At 43.0% G+C, this 20,570-nt stretch overlaps 2 protein-coding genes across 7 annotated transcripts in view; one reads left to right on the forward strand and one right to left on the reverse strand.

The window, feature by feature from the left end:
* LOC126416026 (PSME3-interacting protein) overlaps positions 1–8,979 on the reverse strand; it is a 112,702-nt gene extending 103,723 nt beyond the window's left edge. For all 6 annotated transcript variants that reach the window (XR_007575397.1, XR_007575394.1, XR_007575396.1 and 3 more), the window contains exons 1-2: positions 8,837–8,979; positions 8,323–8,444 (exon numbers count right to left, since the gene is read on the reverse strand). Coding sequence is in view for 2 of the 6 variants with exons in the window: in XM_050083479.1 (XP_049939436.1) it covers positions 8,323–8,419 (97 nt within the window). In the remaining 4 variants the exon portion in view is untranslated. The remainder of the gene's footprint in view (positions 1–8,322; positions 8,445–8,836) is intronic.
* Positions 8,980–9,107: 128 nt separating this feature from the next.
* The window catches only part of LOC126416027 (guanine nucleotide exchange factor MSS4), a 59,041-nt gene continuing 47,578 nt past the window's right edge, over positions 9,108–20,570 (forward strand). The window contains exons 1-2 of the mRNA XM_050083480.1: positions 9,108–9,264; positions 9,478–9,634. Coding sequence (XP_049939437.1) covers positions 9,479–9,634 — 156 coding nt within the window. The 5' untranslated portion in view covers positions 9,108–9,264; position 9,478. The remainder of the gene's footprint in view (positions 9,265–9,477; positions 9,635–20,570) is intronic.

Raw genomic sequence — 20,570 nt, forward strand, 5'->3', positions numbered from 1 at the left:
ATCATCGAAGTATCAGTGGAGATAAGGCACCGTGACAATCCTGTTAACAGGGATGAGGGCTATCAGCTAAGTTCGGCACGGAACTCTGCACTTGCAGCCACAATGCAAGAAGGCACCCAGCAGTTGACACTCAGTGAGTCTTGGGAAGACTAGATGCACCAACAGTCGAACAGTGAGCCGTGCCAACCAACACATGTTGCTGAACCCTGTACCTGGGGATTGGGGTGGGCAGAGATGAATGCCCATGATGAATGAAATATTGCTACCATGTATTTCTGGAATAGAAACTGCATGAAATTTAACTGGATTTTTATTGGTACACATGCGACTGCATGCGCTACTGATATGTTCCAAACCTCCATGCATAAAAACAAGACTTTACTGGGTCTCAAACCTCAGGTTCTATTGGTGATAGAAAGGTAGGGTCAAGTGTTGTCGATAGCCATAGGGCTAGGGACTATTTATATACCCAACAGAAAGCTCAATTTACTGTAACTATCATACAGTAGTGTCAAAGTTTGAATTAGACGTAGTCTATGGTGTGCCTTAAGGGGCTCATGGAGACACATTTAGTTCATAAGCGGTTCCTGAGAAAACCTGAAAAAAAGTGTTTTACATCCTTTTTTCACCATCAGCATTGGATATCTACATTACTAATAGCAGCAAATTGCTCAAATTTTAAGAATGTATTTTCTACGCATTACCTAGAAGTGTCGTCTTCCTGTTTTCCTGCGAAACTTACAGGACTAGCTCCTGGAGGAAAGGCCACTCCACAGACACTGCTTAGCCACAGCCTGGAGGATGTTTCCAAACTGAAATTTTCATCACAGCAGATTGTGCACAGATATGAATCTTCCTGTAAGATTAAAACTGTGTGCCAGACACAGACTCAAACCTGAGACCTTTTGCCTTTTGCATGCTAGTAGTATAGCTGTGCGGATAGGTCATATGAAGTGTTTGGGTGGCTCAAATGGTACAGCACTTGCCCGTGAAAGTCATAGGTCCGGAGTTGAAGCATCAGTCATATCAGTCAGTGCGCACTCGTCTGCAGAGTGAAAATTTCATTCAGAAAACACCCCTAGGCTGTGGCTAAGCGGCACCTCTGCAATTTCCTTTCTTCCTGGACTGCCAAACATGTGAGTTTTGAAGGAGAACTACTGTGTAGTTAGGAAGGTAGGAGACATTGTACTGGAAGAAGTAAAGCTGTGAGGACAGGTAGTGAGTATGGCCTGGGTAGCTCAGCTGAGACACCAAAGATCCCAAGGTTGAGTCTCAGTCCAGCACACAGTTTTAATCTGCCAGGAAGTTTCATATCAGTGCACACTCCACTGCAGTTTAAAAATTTCATACTGGAAAATAACTTATACCCTCCTCAAGAGACATTCCATCAGATTTTAAGTGTGCAACTAGGATATTGTTAATTCTTGGTCTCATATTATGGCTGACAATCCTTCACCCATTTTCAAGGTGAGTCACTTGCAAGATTTTTAAATAACTTTATACAACACTATGAAGTAATCATGATTGCCTTGAAAATGGCCAAAAGGTTATCAGCTGAAATAGGCCTATAAGAATAAGAATTCATAATATCCTAGATGCATGCAGAGAATATGACGGAATATTTGATATGGTGGAAAAAGTTCAAGAAACACATCCTCAAGAAATCCTTTTCTGAAGATGGATAGTGCAACAATATGCCAAGTCTGAAGCAGCTGGTATCCAGATGTCTTCCTTGATGAAAAGAAGAGTTTCTCACACGTGTGACAGGTGTTATTTAACATGCCACTACAGTTATCAAAGGGTCATGATAGAAGGCAATAGAGAGTATCAACTGTGAATTTCTGCCTTCAAACTATATCACAATTTGATATGAGTGGCTATGGTAAGTTGGTTGGTTTGTGGCGGTTGAAAGGACCAGACTACAAAGGCCATTGGTCCTATGGTAAGTATCAGAGCACTGTGGGTCATAATTCATGGAAAAACATCCGGCTACCAAGTTCCACTACATCCAGATATATTGTTCAGCCTTTGGTGTCTTGAACATTAGAAGGACAATTGGTGCTCTTGGGACCATGCAAGGAAGTGTAGTGGTAGAGACACTGGACTTATAATCAGGAGAACAGTAGTTCCAACACCCGACTGCCTACTGAGAGTTATATTTTCCATAATTTGACTGAAATAATTAAGCTGAATGCCAGAATAGTTCCTTTGAAAGGACATGGAGAATTTCCTTCCCCAGTTTGAGCTTGTGTCCAATCTCTGACGACATCATCAATGGCATGTTTACACTCTTCGTTCCTTTCTCCGTGGTCATCTTGGGAGTAAGTTAGTTACGACAGATTTCCTTGTTAGTTGTGAAGACATAACACTGAAGCAGTACATAATTTCAATGGACTAAAAAAAGATCTTAATGTTTCAGAATGGCGATATTACTGGCACACAAGAAGTACAGCACAGTGCATATGCAATTTTTTCAAACATGTATGAGGTATTCAAATGGAAATACATGTTTCCATTAAAAGCTTCCATTAAATATCTTTTCATGCACTAAATACCCTTCTCGAATTTGGAAGACACTGAACAGAAACCACAAATACGGTCTGGCAGGTACAAAAGAACACGTGTAGTGACCCGCATAGATCCACACCTGAGATCTGGGGAACAGTCAGAAGTTGCAGCACAGAAGTCGGCAGACACAGCCAGTAGTTGGACAACCATAAGAGGCTGCCACTCGGGGATGCATGCACTGCCTCTCGTCCGCACACTCTAGTGGCCTGGCTGACAGCTTTTAGAGACAGGCCCAGTCAGCTACAACTCAGTTACATGTGTGCTATCGGACTGCTATTGTGAGTCATTCTGTGGCTAGCGTAACCACTGTAATAAGTTACTTTCTAAACTTAATAAAATTTGTTGTACCAGTCATCTAGTGTGGTTTTGCATGCATTGCTCTCCAAAAATTCATCTCTGTCTCAGTTTCGTCATCAGTACCTGCCAGCCCATGTGGCAGTGAAAGAAGGAGAGATATACGAACACCTCCTGCGGCAGCATTTCCATGTCTTCCAGGTTACAGATGCAGAGCTATGTTGTACACTGTTTCTGTCATGGATTTCTCCCACCTTGTACCAGGTGTTGGGGCAGATGGCCCCTTTACGGAACCTTCCTCATTGTCATCTGACAACTATGTTTGTAGCCATCTCCCTATCACAGCAGCTGCACACACATCATGGCCACTAGGGTTGAGTTTAACCAATGCAAGAAGCAGACCCCCTCAGACTTATTGTACCTGGTCTGCGACCCTCCACGGCCTTCATCGCAAGTGCAACTTTGTCACAGACAAGTCAAAACAGTCGTCTGCAGGCATCATGGTTCGCAATGTTATCATCCGGTCTGCCCTGAATAAGGAAGTCCGACAACAGGCCTTCCAGTTAAGAGAACCCCTCCTTCAAAGAGGTTTTGTCAACTGCTCAGTAGTATGAGGTCTAACAAGCCACTGGTCAGGAACTGGAAGCTTAGTGCAGCGGTACAGGATGACCCAGCCTCACCCACTGCAACTGGAGATGATGACATCATGGTGGTGCAAGCCGGCCAATTTGGTGATACCTGCACAGCCCGTCTACAGTGTTCCAGCTGCCGCTCCCTGTTGCCTTCAAACACGACAGATAAAGAGTGTCCCAAAAATTGGGCCATCTGCCTGTAAGTGTTGGAAAAAAGGCCACATTGTGATAGTCTTCTACTCAAATGCACAGAAGGCAACATCAGAGACTGTGGAAATGAATATTCAGGAAGTGTCATTGTCAGGGCTGATTCCCTATCGTGATTCCTACAAGCTTTTTATCGAGGTTTTGGTTCTCCCGCTACAGCTGCACCTGCAGTCAGTCCTTGGCATGGCAGCTTCCCTGCTTATTGCTCAAACCTATTCAGATTTCAGTATTTCATAGTTGTAGCCAGTAAATAGGCACCTCAAAGGGATACGGTAAACACTGAATCCCCATGCTTGGCCAATTCATGGCGAAAGTCACCCACAAATCAGTGACCCAAGCTGTTACCTTTATTGTCGTCTACAACACTAGTTCAGCAAATCTTGTTGGATTTGATGCCTTTCAGTCCTTTGGCTTTTTGGTCACAGATTCCATACAATTGGTATGTGCCAAGGTCCCCTATCAGTCTTTTTAATCTCTTTGCTCAGAATTTCAGAATATCTTTGTGAAAAGCCTAGGATGTGTCACAGACTTTTCAGCCCACATAGCCTTGAAGCAGTTAGCTTGTCCTAAATTTTTGTGTGCTACACAGATTCGCCAGGCCTTCCACTCCGAAGTCAAGGCAGAGCTGGACTGGTTGGCATCTTTCAGGGTTGTGGTTCCCATTTCCTCAGGTGAATGTGCCACACCCCTTGTCATGGTTAAGAAACCCTCTGGTAAATTCCACCTTTGCGTCGATTTTAAGGCAACAGTGAATTCACAGTCCTTGGTTGACATATACTCACTGCCGCATACTGACACATTTTTCATGCACTTAGCAGGGGTCAGTTCTTCTACAAACTTGATCTTTCAGAAGCATATCACATGTTGGATGATGAGTCAAAGTGTGTCATGATCATTAACCCATCGTTTATCCTTTATCAATACCAACAGCTGATGCTGGGGGGGGGGGGGGGGGCGGCGGCAGTTTTTGGTCTTAGATGCAGTCCTCCTCTTCTCTGCATGATAACGAAGCTCCTCGGGGTGGTCATCCCCAGGCATTTGCAGCAGGACATTTTACAGTTGTCATGTGAGGGGAACTGGCATGTTTCCCACACCGAAGTCTTGGCTCACAGATACATTTATGGCTCAGCACTGACCATGAGCTAGTACACTTGGTTGCCGTGTGACCCCAGTGTGCTAGTCAACAAGAAGCTCCCAGGTCATCACTCTCCATGGTCTCTAGGAACCCAGCCCTGGACATGCACGTTCGTTTCCGAAAGTGTTCAAGCTGACTGTCAATGATGCGATTTCACATTATCCGTACACTGTCAATGGGAGGTTTACCAGTGACTTCGTTTCTGATAATGGATGCCAGTTCCTGTCTCAGGTATTTCATGATTTCAGTGTGCGGTCAGGCATTCTCCATGTTCACTCTACTTCCTGTCACCCACAATCTAGCATGGAGGCCAACTGCATGATAAAAAAGTATACCTGCAAGACTTCCCCGCCACAGAGATGTATTTTTTTCTTTTTTTTCTGACAGCCTACTGCACATGTCTTATTGGTTGTCATAGCTCAGCGATCTTCTCCACGGGCACCAGCCAAGTACACAGCTCCGTATCCTCTGTCCTGTACCTCACTCACTATCACATTCTGGTGTACCAGGTTTTACACAGGAGACAACAGTCTGGGCGTGTGGTTTTGGTCAGCACCCCCACTGGATACCAGCAGTCATCATCCATCCACTGGATACCAGCAGTCATCATCCATCGGAAGAGCTGCCACATCTACATCCCATGGACAGGCAACCAGGAAGTCCAGTGGCATCAAAATGAGCTCCGCACCTGGGTGAGCACCCACCCCATCAGAGATGCAACACCACCTTTGCCGGTTACCGCCTACCAGCAAGGGTTCCAACCTCCTCTTCCACTGCAGCAACCGCTCCACCCAAAGAGCCTATGCCTTTGCAGCCTCTGCCAGCAGCTCCAGTGGCGCTTCAGCTGGAGTGCATACCACCCCTTGCCGGTTCGACACAACATGAGCAGCCTCCGCCTGCAGCAGTGTCACCTCCACCGCCCACACCAGTGCCAGACATCACCATGGATCCCAACTTGACTGCCCGTCACTGCTTCCATCATCTTACGCTCCAACGGAAGGGCATTGTGATTCTTGCACCAGCCACTTTTGCCCTTATCCTCAGGTCTCCTGCATATATGGGGGCTGTTCACTACTCCAACCCCTGGGGCCTCCATGGATGTGGATGCCATTAATTTCAGATAGATTACACATAGAAATTCAGCTAAGCAATTCACATCAGATGTTTCTAGAACCGTTTAAGTTATTGTAATTCTGTTTTCACTCAGATAAAATGTCAGAAAGTCCTCATTAAATGATGTCTAACTTCAATTTAATTTATATTTAGTAGTTAATACAGCCTTTGGCCCCCTTCCCAGCAATTATGAACCTTGTTATGGTGAAGAGTCTCATATGCCTTAACAATGTAACCAGCCATACAGAAGTGCAACCACATCAGAGAGCTAGACAAACATTTGGTTTCTGAAGAGGGGCAGCTGCCCTTTCAATACGTGATCTGGTCTTGTAACTTCAACCGGTATTTTCTTGTTATACTGGCACTGTGAACAGGTTAAAGAGGGGAATGGGGCACTACAGTTGTTCTACTTTCTGAGGACTTGTAGCTCCATTTTATAGTTTAATGATGATGACATCCACCTGGATAAAGTATTTTAGAGATAAAATAGTCCCTCGTCTGTAATTCTGAGCAGTCTATTCAGGAACATGTTGTCATTAGAAAAGAACAAATCTGGCAGTCTGCAGATCAGAGCATGCTGAAGCTTGAGAATTTAAAAAGAGAAATGGCTGAGTTGAAGTTAGATATAGTGGGAATTAAAGAACTGAAATGGCATGAAGAAGAGGATTTCCGGCTATGTGAGTAAGATGTTATCTACACAAAAACAAATAGGGGCAATGCAGGAGTAGGTCTAATAATGAACAAGAAAATAAGAATCCAAACTGAAATGAGCAGCATAGTGACTGTATTATTCTAACTGAGGCAGATACATTAAGTAATTATTCAATTAGTGAAGGAAGACATTAAATTAAAAGCAGAAAAGGAAAATCAGTAAGTGGACGTGGGCACAGTTCATAAGCTAATCCATTGCCAATATTTTGTCCAAGAATCATAAAATAACACAGCAGTATAAGGAAGGGACATGAAGACACTGAAAAGTTTAAGACTGATTAAAGGCTATGATGGTAACAGAGGGACTTAAAATAACTGCAAACATCTCCAGAAGCAGGTACAGAATCCTACAATAATTTACTAGTTATGAAAAGTAGGCTGAAACTGAATAAACCACAGAAAGATAAATTTTAAAAAAAGAATATAAGTAAGTTTAACAACCAGAGGACACAGAGTGGGGCAGAAGGAGACTGATTTGGGGGGAGGTGATGTACAGAGAGGGGGAGGTGGGGGAGGAGAGAATGGACAAGAGAGGGGGAAAAGGAGATGGGCAGCGGGAGGGACGGAAATAGTTTAGGATGCGTATCCAATTCTTGTACATATTGAGAAACTGCAAAACATTGCCGCATTCACTATTACTATATAAAGAGAAAACACTGTTGGCAAAAATCTCGAAAAATACTTGACCGATTTAATTTTTAATTATTACAAATTAGGCTACTCTAATAAAGATTCAGATGGACACAGGCAACATACATTTTTGAAACAATAATAGATAGGTTTTCTGTTAAAAACCAACTGTGAGTAAGATAACACTATACTCTACTGTGCTACGAAAATGTGTGATTTCATTTTCTTTCTCACACTCAATTTTAAGTATGATAGCATGACATTTAAACCATCAGACAAACTGGTTTTCCCATGCACATTCTTTCATCTTATATAAAATTACACACAAAAATTGCACATACAATTACATGCTGTTTTGTTTTCTTACTTGCAATTGATTTTAACAGAAAGCAGGAAAGTTGTATTTATGGTTATGATTAGAATTCTACTACGGAATCTGAATAGCCCAAGACTTCATAATTCTATTAATATATAGATTAAACTTTGCAAAATACTGCTGCTGAAACTACTTTCCTCACAGATGCAGCAGCAGGCACGTTTTCTCATAGCCCATATGCCAATGATCCCAACTGACTTCCCATTCATTTGGAGTGACTTCAAGACGAAAATGTGAGGCTCTATGGCTTGTGTCAAACCTTTGTCACATACGCTATTGTTATGTAATGGATAAGATAAAAATCCTCCAATTTAAATTCGTGCATACTGCATATGACAGTAATGAACACCATTGTTGCTGATTGTGCAGAGACCATGCTGTATAGGGCATCATCAGCTTCTAGGAGTGAATTTCGAGCTTAAGTAAAGACACTTAAATTTTACTGAACTTTACATGAATAAGCTGTGCTGGCTAATAATAATGATAATGAAGACACATTACATTCAAAACAAGTAGGCTATGATTATCATCATCAATATCTGAAAACCTTTAAAACCCATTTCATTTAAAACATGTTTCTGTTCCCGACAAGCTTCTACTACACATAACGCAGTCATTGCTTTTGTATCTTCCCACCTGTGCCCAACAATACTTACCTTCTGGTTGTCCTGGCTTCCGAACTTTATCCCACTGTTCTTGTCGAATCCTTCGTCGCTCCGCGAGTTCTGCTTCTGAGATAAAGCCTGAACTCATTCCGATTTGATGTTTCTTCCTTATGCTGCAAAGTGAAAATTCCGGCTTGTATGCATTTTATACAATGGTGATACGTCAGTTATTTTAAAAGTTTAAAACAGGGTCCGTTTCAGAAAGACTCCTAGCTTTGTCGAAGAACTCGTTTGAGCACTGTTTATTTCAACATTCTAGTAAAAACAATGGTTATAGGGGTAGAGGAAATTAGGAACCAGTGCTTCTATTTACACTTTTAAACTTGGCACTAAATAATACACAATATGTTTGCTTTATTAAAAAGCTGAATTTTGTCGGAACAGCTGGAGATAGCTAAACCGTTTCAGAATTCTCAAGCCCAGTAGTGTTATTCGTTCTTATTTTTTTGCCTTCCTACAAATCTTATTAAAAATGTCAAGCCGTTTTTGCTGTAAATAAAATTACCCTTTCTCAAAACTCACGACATTCCAATACTTCTCCTCACAACTTTCCAAACTCTCTGAAGGAAAGATAACTCAGAGCATGGAGTGACATCTGCCTAATTAATATGTTACAGAATAAATTCACAGGCTAACGCTTTTTATAAGTTTATGGAATTTCCGACATTAAACATCTGAGATTTTTTACAAATTATGCGTTATTATCAGAAAATAATCTGTCGCATTTCGATACTTCCGAAACCTAAGATCTTACAAGCATGCATTCTGTACGAACACCGGTACCCTAGACATCCGTCAGTACCGCAGTAGGTGTTGGGAGGCATTTGAAAAGTGTGAAATGGCATGAGACGCTGAAATCAGTAACGTTGTACTGTTGGTGGCTTTATTATAACTATTAAGAAGCAAAGAATGAGGTAGTAGTTTTTGTTGCAGGTATGCACCAAAGAAGAAACGGGCTTTAGATTTCAAAATATACAAATTGCACAAAAAATATGACTTGATTGATTTTTGAACATAATGAAATCAATATAGAGTTACGAAAGGGGAACGCCACAACTCTCCATCATAAAACGCCATATAATAGCATAAATGTGCATGTACAGTTAACAATTTTTCCTGGTCGTAATTTTCCTTTCTCTCTGGAAGCATGGCTTCAGGAAATATAACGACGCATCCAAAAATTGCCACAACGTTTCCTTTGCAAGAGGAAATTGAGAACGGAAGGAACAGACACGTTGTCAGGTGCCAACGATGCCCGTCGAAGATTCTGAATCCAGGAATGGGTGTCTACAAGCAGGTTGAGGTACATGAATGAAACTTCACAGATGTTCTGTCATTAATATAGAAAACGTAATATTTACTATAATGTCAACTTCACCCTTTCTTTGTTCATTCACAAGCACTTTTATTAAAGAGGATTGGTAGACCTATATTACTTGTTACCCTGCTTCAAAAGATAAATTCTCCATATTGCATTAAATTCTTCTCTTGTTGGAGTGTCATTACAAGAAGTTATGCTGTAATAGTTATTTCCCGCTTGAGACCACAACAAATTCAGCACATTGTAGGCTATTTAGCAAAAATTAAACCATATTCTGCATTCTAACAGTATTATATTCACATATTACCTGTTTAATTTTAGATCACTTTGATACACAGAATGATGTGATGTACCAGTTACAACGCAGGACTCCTATTCAGAAAGATTCAAACCACATGCTGAAGGGGGGTTAGATTGCTAGTCACCGTGTAGTGGAGATGCTGAGTCCGAGACAGGCACAATGAAAAGGCTGCTAAACAAGTAAGCTTACTTCCAAATTAGAAAAACGCACACACAAATAGTCATGGAAATGCAACTTGCACACATGACCACTGTCTCTGGCTTCTGAAACCAGACTGAAGCTTACTTGCTTAGCATTCTTTTTGTTGTGCCTGTCTGTGATCCAGTATCTCCACTATATTGTAAGTACCAATCTGTTGCTTTCATAATATTGTCATTATTCCATCATGGATCTTCCATTGTTCAGTATTTTCTCAAATAGACTCAGTTAAATGCTAAACTAACTCGCCAGACATGTTACAGCTGCATATTATGCCATCCATCACTAACACCGTTGATCTTTCTAATGGCTTTGATGTTCATAAGACATTGGTTAAAAAAGGAAAAAGGTTGTACAGACAACAAGAAATCTTTCTGGAAAATTGTGGTGCTTCCATTAAACATGTACTTAACAAGTTTCTTGTGCAGGCTATTCCTGCAGCAGCTGTATATGAATTTTGCAGTAATTCAGAAAATGCCTTTTGCAGGCTGCACATGAAGTTTTCTTTTATTTATCGTGTACAACCATATACTTTCACCTTAGTTCCAAAGCATCTTCAGTCGGTGTCTTGAAATATTACATCATTTTTTCATTTACACATGCAGGTTATCATTTGCACTTATAGGTTATAGATTTAAAACAGTTTTTCAAGGTTTTTATAATAAAATGGAAAATTACTTACAGATCAGCATCCAATTCATTACTTTTAAGCCAAAAAGCTTTCTCTTAGGCACCACATTGGTTGGAAGTTCTTTGTGGTCACCGTTTTCAACATATAACAATTTAACTATCATTTTCAGTCCGTATAGTGTCATTTGTGCACTAGATAAATAAAAAAAAGCTTAATGTGCAGCACGCGATGAGGCATTTTCTTTTTAAGGACTGTAATTTATCTATTTAATTTTTTAAGACTAAACCCTGGACATAAAAATGGCTTCAGAACAGGTGAATGTAACATGTGGAGTATCACAGAGATTGGTACTGGATCCGCTCTCATTTCTAAGGTACATAAACGATGGTCCAATGACTTTATAGGGCAGTTCAAATGCTGTAATTTACTGAAGACACGAGCATACTAATCAAGGTACAAACTCAATCCTAGCAGACACAGTTTAGATGATAGTATAACAGAACGCCAAATAGTTCACATCCAACAGCTTGTCACTAAGATACATTATGCAATTTCAAACAAACAATAATGAGCTTTTAATGTCAGAAGTAAATAGTCTTCACAGGTTTACCACCTGATTACATTGTGCAAATTCCACAATATTTCGTCAGAGCAACTATCCGACATCTTCAGATGGTTCAACCTTGTTGGTGGCTAGGTATATATTTGTGATATTCTGTGTAATATTGTGGAATTTGCTCATCATGATCCAGTGGCAAACGTGAAAACTATATACAACATATCCGCCAGGAAAGCTTGCAGACTCACATCAGAAGTAAACCTTATCATACACCAAATGAAGCACAATGTGAAAAATATGTTGGGGTCTTGCTGGATAACAAGTTAAAATGACATCAACACAGGGATAATGTAATAAAGACATAGCAAAGGGTATAGCAATCAGTTGCATGACTGTGAATTATTGCTCTACCCTTTACTTCTAGAAATATAGTCATGGGGAACATCTGCTTCCACATGGAATCAAACCTGATCTTATCAAGATCAGTCCCTGTATAATGCCTTCAGAAGCATGTCTCAACTTGTTCACCTAAAGACAAGTATGTTGGCTTATTTTGCACATTTTTCACTGCCTGTTGTGTAATGGATTTTTATTGTGGAGAAGTGCACTTAAAATAGATTAAGTATTCAGCAGAATCAAGCAATAAGAATAGTGTGTAAAGTAGATAATCATGTATCGTACAGAAACCATTTAAGGATCTTTGAATTCCCACACTCACACCAGTACGTTTATCGATTAAGGGTAAGGATTTTTGTTGCTGTTAAGCTGAAATGGGACATACACTGTCACAATAGAAGACATAAAAATAATTTTCTTGTAGGCTTGATTTATTCATCCATAGATCATGAAGTCCAACAGTACAAACATAATGAGGTATCTCGAACGGAATGACCTCCCTCCAACTGACATTTATTCTGAAAGCATCAATCATGCGAAACCCAGCTTGAACTTTTCTCGCATGACATATTGAAAGCTTTGGATCAAAGCAGGCAGGTAGATGCAGTATTTCTTGATTTCTGAAAAGCATTTAACTCAGAACCACAGATACATGTATTGTCAAAAGTACGATCAGATAGGATATCAAGTGAAATTTGTTACTGGATTGAGGACTCTTTGATAGGGAGAATGCAGCATGTTATCCTGGATGGAGAGGCATTGTCAGATTTACGAGTAACTTTGGTTGTACCCCAGGGAAGTGTGTTGGGACCATTGCTGTTCATGTTGTATATTAATGACCTTGCAAACAATATTAATACTAAAATCCATTTTTTGTAGTTGTCTACGAGGGTGACTCAAATGAAAACCTTAAATTTGTAATAACAAATTGAAATTTCGCACCATTATCCTGTAATTTGGTAAGCGTGCTACAAACAGCGTGCAGAATGGCCTGTAGGTGACAGCATAGTGCAAATGCACACATACCGTCGTAGTATCAGTATAAAGATGGCCGTCCCACTTGCGACTTGCACCAGGGAAGAACAGCATTCTGTTATTCGGTTTTTGCGTAGTGAAGGTGTGAAACCTATTGAAATTCATTGATGAATGACGGTTCAGTACGTTGATGCCTGTTTGTCACAGCAGCAAGTCTACGAATGGAGTAGGAAGTTCGCAAGTGGTGCGACTTCAGTGGAAGATGCTCCTTGTCCAGGTCAGGCATAACGAGTTGACTGCACAGAACATTGCAGCAGTTGAAGCCATAGTGAAGGAAAACTGCCGAGTGACACTGAATTACATTGCAGCATGTTTACAGATTAGCCATGGGTCAGCACACCACATTGTGCATGATGTGCTCCAGTTTCACAAAGTGTCTGCAAGATGGGTGCCATGGCAGCTGACTCCTGAAATGAGAGAACAATGTGTTGATGCTTGTGAAGAACTTCTTCGGCACTTTGAACGAGAAGGTGATGGCTTCCTTGCAAGAATCATTACTGGGATCGAAACCTTGGTTCACTTCCACCAACCGGAAACGAAGAGAGCGAGCAAGGAATGGTGCCAATCCTCATCACCAAAACCAAAGAAGTTTCGAACAAAACCATCAGCAGGGAAGGTTATGCTGACTCTCCTTTGGGACGAAAAAGGCGTCATTTTGGAGCATTACATGCTTAGAGTGACCACTGTCAGCAGTGCATCATACACAGATCTCCTAAAAAATCATCTGCAGCCTGCAGTCAAATCAAGCAACATGGATTGCTGTCAGCAGGTGTTCTTTTGCAACATGACAATGCAGGGCCCCACACTGCCCGTACAACAGTTGGGTCATACCATGTCAGTTCAACCAATGGCTCCAGCTCATAGTCTCAGATTTGACTGAAATTCAGCACACTAATTCTACCATGTGTGGGACACTCGTGTACGAAGTATTAGTTTCACCTGCCAATTAGTTCCAGAATTATGACTTGTGAAACAAGGTGGCGTGACCCGGAAATTGCAACCCTCATCTGGCAATCTACCTTCAGACCCAACTTCAGGTCTTAATAACTTTGGAAATATTCCACACAGTCCAGTGAAATTTTTACAACCCAGTAACATCTATATGGAGAACACACTCCATGAATCAAAACACCAACATATTTCTGAGGGAAAATAAAAAATTCCAAGATGTGATTAAAAAATGTAATACGTATTGTAGGTGCCCTGTATGCCAAATATAATTCACTCAAAAAGGGTAAAATTTTTTTGTGGTAAGCTTAATGTGGCCTAAACACACACAGAACTCATCATGCCCATATCAGTCACAAATGAAAATACAAAAACTTAAAAAATGGCCTGAAAAACATGGATTTTCGATGTGTTGTAGCACAAAAAGGACAAGTGGTATCCAACCCAAGTTACACACACTGCATAATTAGACCATAATGATATATATCTCAAAATTTCAGCATGTTATTGCAAGATATTTGTGTACAATTGAAGTTGACAGATGTATTTGGTGATGTGGCCATTGTTCCAAAACACAATTTTGTAAAAACATATCGTAAACTGTTCTGCCTCTTCTTATCCTCTCCCATAACTGTTTAATCACTAAGGCACAACATATAGACAGATTAACACAACCTATCATTAATGTTTACGGCACCTTAATTGCTAAAAACCAGTCGAACAGAAGTTCTCCCACACTTTAGCTACTGTACTCTGTACATTGAGTGGCAAATTGTACTGTCTTCCTGACACTGTGATAGGAACTGGAACTGTCATAAGAATATGTTCAAAAGGAATCCAACTCTTGTCTGCCAAACGTGGCCAATGAAGTGATCTTTCTGGTCCTATGAAGTTCACAAATACGTCACCGTCTGCTTCACAGCACCCTGCAACACATCCTAAGTACCATTTGTCATCATAAACAGCAATAACATAGCAACCTGTTTGTATATTGCTGCTTTTGCTTCTGAATCCTGAGTCATACACTGTGAAGACACGTGTTGTGCATGAACCTATAGTTATAACTGAACAGTCTGCTCATCTGCACATTGTCGTAGTCCGCTGAAGAGGAGTGATGATGGCTCCTTGTGCCTGCAACAGTTTTAACGTGTTCTAGCCTGCTTTTTAGCAACTCTTCGACTGATTTCACCACATCTTTCGAAACACAGAATGATTGTATGCCAGAGATATTTTTCTGTACCCAGGTAAATAACTGAAGAGGTGTTAGAATGCGACCTTCTGTAGGGTGCTGCAGACTAGCTCGTGATGCCATGCACTTAATGGTAGCACCAATACCATCACATACATTTTTACCAATGACTTGTTGCGAAAAATTTCCGTTCTGCATGAATCTGAAAATCATGGTGATGCATGCATAAATTTTTGAGATTTTCACAGTTTTTGCACTGACTAGCTGCCCATCACTGAAGTATTTCGCAAAATGTATGTGAGGCAGCTTGTTTTTCACGTATGTCATGACAGTGCGAATGTGGGCATGAACTGCAATGGCATCGTGAATTAAACAGTCACTAAAAACACACAGGTTCATGACAGACACATCACCTGATTCACCTCTATAGTAAATCGCAAATGGCTGGAGAGTTGCTTGACTGTTGTCCCAATGATATCCTTGGATGGTATCTTGAACTATAAATGCATAATTTTCAGAAAAGTCTAGTATTACTATAATTTCATCTTGTTTCAAATTATCCTTACAAAACTGGAGATAAGCCAATTGTGCTGTTCCTTTGAAGCTGTGTGTGGTCAGTTTGTCCATTTCTTGATAACAAATTTCAACAAAATCTTCCACTGTACTTTGCTTTGTTTCAAGACTTATGCGATCCATGTGTGTCCATTGTTTATAAGAAACAAGTTCATCGTCATCCATAAGGCGTTCACCATACAGTTTGTTATTCATGTGTTCTGAAAGATTTGCCTTACCAGGACACTTTTCACACCTGTGTATCATGCACTGGTAGGAACTGATGTCACACACTAGCAGCTTCATTGCACCTTTGTAATCCAGATCAGAATCCTTTATAGCAGCAAACATTAGCTTAGCATTTTGATGGGTCTCACATACACAAACATTGTGTGTGCCCCTTGCACTTACAGGCACAACCCATTTTGGCCGAAGACTGAAAAAAGATGATAAACCTACTTTGGTATTGGGATACTTTTCCTTGAATTTGACATATAGTTCTGATATGTTGCATAACAACAGTCTTTTTTGCATCTGTAAACGTACATTTCCCATTTTCACCATTACATAGTCTTTTTTTCCAGGCATTATTCAGCTGTAGTCATTATTTTCATAAAACTCCGACACTAGCACCTTTATTTCTGAACTCAATTGCTTACCCTGAGCCTGCTGAAGTTGTGGAATCACTCCTTGGGTTGCTTTTCTTTTCCTAGCTTGCTTTACCATATATGTAGAAACATTGAATTCCTTTGTAGTGTAGTGAATAGACCAGCTGGAAGGTGCAAGGGTAAGAAGAGCTACTTTTTTCTGGCGTGTGGATATGGCACATTTTTCTTTCAAATTGTGCACAATTTTGTTCAAATCAGAGCATTTCTGGCATGATTTCTGTTCCTTTGGAGCAGATAGTTCTTCGTCTTCCACCATTAGTGTGTCAGCCATTTTGTGTTTTAATTCCATTTGAGCTTCGTGTAATTTTCTTCTACCATAGCTGGGGCCTGTCTCTTTTCCCACTTTGTGTGTCTTCATGGGAGACAAACCAAGAGCAGTCACTGAAGTATTTAATTGCTCACCCGCTGTGATTGTGGGTGGCTGATACTCTTCGTCACTGTCATGTAAATTATCGGAATATTCATCATTTTCTTAGCAGTGTAACACACCTGGAACATAACTTTTGTCCTGGTTTCATGTTAAGTCCCATGCACTGATTCACTTTCAATACTGATTTTATATCAATTTCTCTGAGGCTACACTTCACTGTCTTCTTATGAAACCAAAGTGGACCTCCCTGTGGGTTCGGGGGTAAGAATAGGCCCGCGGTATTCCTGCCAGTCGTAAGAGGCGACTAAAAGGAGTCTCAAACGTTTCGGCCTTATGTGATGGTCCCCTGTTGGGTTTGACCTCCATATCTCAAAATTTTTCCGAAGAGCGAGCTGATTGGGGAAGGGCGCCTTACTTGGTGCATTGTGTCCATGTTGCATTGAGATCTTTCACCAGCTTACTCGTCGTTGCATTGCAGTCCTGCCCGCTCTCCATCTCTTGGGCATGGATCCGTTCCTGCGTGCACTTTCCGCCATGCGATGTGCAGTGCCACTTTCTGCACAGACGAAAACTATGGACGACATGTCACCTAAAATCCAGCACGGTAGCCAGTCCGTTGTGGTGGGGCTGCCATGTACCCTGTTGGTTGTAGCCCCCTGACAACACAGGGATCGCTCTACTGATACCTGCGCCATTAACACGCCACGTATGCCAAGGAGTAGATGCCCATCTCCCTGGGGCATCGGGATTCCTGGCAATGGCCATCCTGCCAGGTGGCCTTTGCTGTGGCTAGGTGGCACCCATGGGGAGTGCCCTTGATCGGAGTAGGTGGCATCAGGGTGGATGACACGCAATGAAGCATGGCACATCTTCTTGTACTAGTGGCCAGCCACCAGCAGTCTCTAAGCGTTCGAGGGCTCATTTTAAAGCTAATGTTTATTACCCCAAATCGTTCCCCTCCCTGGCCACACCATGGGAGGAACGAAAGGCAATGAATGAAAGTGAGACGTATTCGCCCAGGTATCTTGTCTGTACCAGAGCTGATGGGGAATCCTTTGTATCCGTGAAGCCTCGGTTCCTTGTAGAACATTCAGAGGACAAGTTTGGGAAGGTGGAGGGCTTGTCCAAAATGCGGTCTGGTTCGGTATTGATAAAAACGGCATCCTCTGCCCAGTCACGGGCCTTGCTCGCTTGTAATAAGCTGGGGGATGTTTCTGTTACTATCACGCCCCATAAAATTTTAAATATGGTCCAGGGCATTATTTTCCACAGGGATCTCCTTTTACAGTCCAGTGACGAGCTGCGCGCCAACTTAGAGCGACGAGGTGTCCATTTTGTCAAGCGCGTCCACCGGTGTCCAAGGGATCATCAAGTTGCCGCCGGTGCCTTCATCTTGGCCTTTGAGGGTGCCACATTACCTGAGAATGTCAAGGTGATGGTCTACCGGTGTGATGTAAAGCCATATATCCCTCCCCCAATGCGGTGCTTCAAGTGTTGGAAGTTCGGCCATACGTCTTCCCGTCTCCTGCTCCAGCTACTTCAGGAGCAACACCACCCCAACCATTGGGGACATCAGTTCCCCCTTCCCAGCTGGAGAAGTGAAAGACTTCTTCGGCTCCTTTCGCCAGGAAGGGGTCCCTTGGAGACCTCCCTTCGCAAGTTCCGACTGGTTTAAAAGCGGACACCCGCAAATGGCTCAAACAACCACCGGTCTCTGGTCATAGAGCCTCACGGTCGTCGTCCGTCCCTGAGACTGACCCAGGGAAGCCCTCCCAGCCTGAACCACCGAAGGCACAGAGAGACACACAGAAGAAGAAAAAGGTTCGTAAAAATCACGACAGTGCAGTGGCACCCATCCCACCGCTTCCTAGAAGCTCAGCGTCTGAGGATGAGATAGAGATTCTGGCGTCTGCTGAAGACCTGGATCTCGCCGGTCCCTCAGACGCCATGGATGTCACTCGCACGGGTACTGAATCGGTGGCAGCGAGTGAACAAGCCGCGTAAATTGCCTTCCCAGTCTCTTCACGCCTTTCTCAGCCATGGACAATATCATCCTCCAGTGGAACTGCAGCGGTTTCTTCCACCATCTAGCTGAGCTCCGACAACTTATCAGCCTTCACCCTTTCTTCTGCATTGCTCTTCAGGAAACTTGGTTTCCAGCAATGCGAACCCCCGCCCTCCGTGGCTATTGGGGTTATTATAAGAACCGGGCAGCTTATGAAAGGGTGTCTGGTGGCGTCTGCATCTATGTCCTTCACTCTCTTCACAGCGAGTCTGTCCCTCTACAAACACCTTTAGAGGCTGTCGCTGTTTGGGTGTGGACGCCACAGGCTGTTACCGTCTGCAGTCTTTACCTTCCACCGGATGGTGATGTCGCGCAGCATGTCCTGGCTGCGCTGATAGCACAGTTGCCGCCACCTTTCTTGTTACTGGGCGACTTCAACGCCCGTAACCCTCTGTGGAGTGGGTCAATGGCGTCAGGTCGAGGCGCACCATTGAGCATTTATTGTCACAGCTCGATCTTTCTATTTTAAATGATGGTGCCTTCACACACTTCAGGGTGGCGCATGGCACGTACTCCGCCATCGACCTTTCGATCTGCAGCCCTAGCCTCTTACCATCTGTCCAATGGAGAGTGCATGACGACCTTGTGGTAGTGACCACTTTCCGATCTTTCTGTCACTGCCACAGCGTCAGTCTTCTGGGCACCCTTGCCGATGGGCTATGAATAAGGCTGACTGGGACTTGGTCTCCTCCACTGCCGCTATTGAGCCTCTCTCTAATGACGACATTGATGCGGTGGTTCACTCGGTCACCACCGGCATCGTTACTGCCGCAGAATCTGCCATTCCCCGTTCTTCTGGATCCCCTCGGCGGAGGACTGTGCCTTGGTGGTCGCCTGAGTTCGCTAAAGCGATTAAAGATCGCCGGCGGGCGCTGCAGCGTCACAAGCGACATCCCTCTATGGAACACCTCATCGCCTTCAAACGGCTCCGTGCGCAAGCCCTCCATTTTATCCGCCAACGCAAGCAGGAGTGCTGGGAGCGGCATGTGTCCACCATTGGCCTCCATGTCACTCCATTTATGGTCTGGGCCAAGATTCGACGCCTCTATGGTTATCGGACCCCTGTCAGCATCACTGCGCTCTCACTGAATGGAGCAGTTTGTACTGACTCCGACATAATTGCCAACCGCTTGGCAGAGCATTTTGCTCTGAGTTCCGCTTCTGCGAATTACCCACTGGCCTTCCGCTCCATTAAAGAGCGGATGGAACATCGGAGCCTTCCTTTTCGCACCCACCATCCTGAATCCTACAATGTTCCATTCAGTGAGTGGGAATTTCACAGTGCCCTAGCCACTTGCCCTGATACCACTCCTGGGCCAGATTGCATCCACTGTCAGATGCTGAAACACCTTTCAGTGGACTGCCAGCGATGGCTCCTCGACCTTTACAACTGTCTCTGGGTCGATGGAGAGTTTCCGTCGCAATGGCGGGAAGGCATTGTTATACCCATTTTGAAACCTGGTAAGAACCCTTTTGAGGTGGACAGCTACCGCCCCATTAGCCTCACCAACGTTCTTTGCAAGTTGCTCGAACGGATGGTGAGCCGGCGATCGAGTTGGGTATTCGAGTCATGGGACCTCCTGGCTCCGTCTCATGGTGGGTTCCGTAAAGGCCGCTCTGCCGCCGACAATCTGGTGAACCTGGAGTCAGCCATCTGTACGGCCTTTGCCCACCGTCAGCACCTGGTCGCTGTCTCTTTCGACATGTGGAAGGCGTACGATACTACGTGGCGCCATTACATCCTCTCTACACTTCATGATTGGGGTCTTCGGGGTCTGCTGCCGATTTTCATTCGCAATTTTCTGGCGCATTGTACCTTCTGCGTGCAAGTCGCGGCCTCTCATAGTTCTTCCCGAGTTCAGGAGAACGGGGTGCCACAGGGATCCGTTTTAAGTGTGTGCCTGTTTTTAATAGCAATTAACAGGCTTGCTGCGGCGGTGGGAACGTCTGTCTCAGCGTCCTTGTATGCTGACGACTTCTGCCTTTACTATAGCTCTAATGGCATT

Source organism: Schistocerca serialis, chromosome 8, assembly GCF_023864345.2.
Source record: "Schistocerca serialis cubense isolate TAMUIC-IGC-003099 chromosome 8, iqSchSeri2.2, whole genome shotgun sequence".
Classification (NCBI taxonomy): domain Eukaryota; kingdom Metazoa; phylum Arthropoda; class Insecta; order Orthoptera; family Acrididae; genus Schistocerca; species Schistocerca serialis.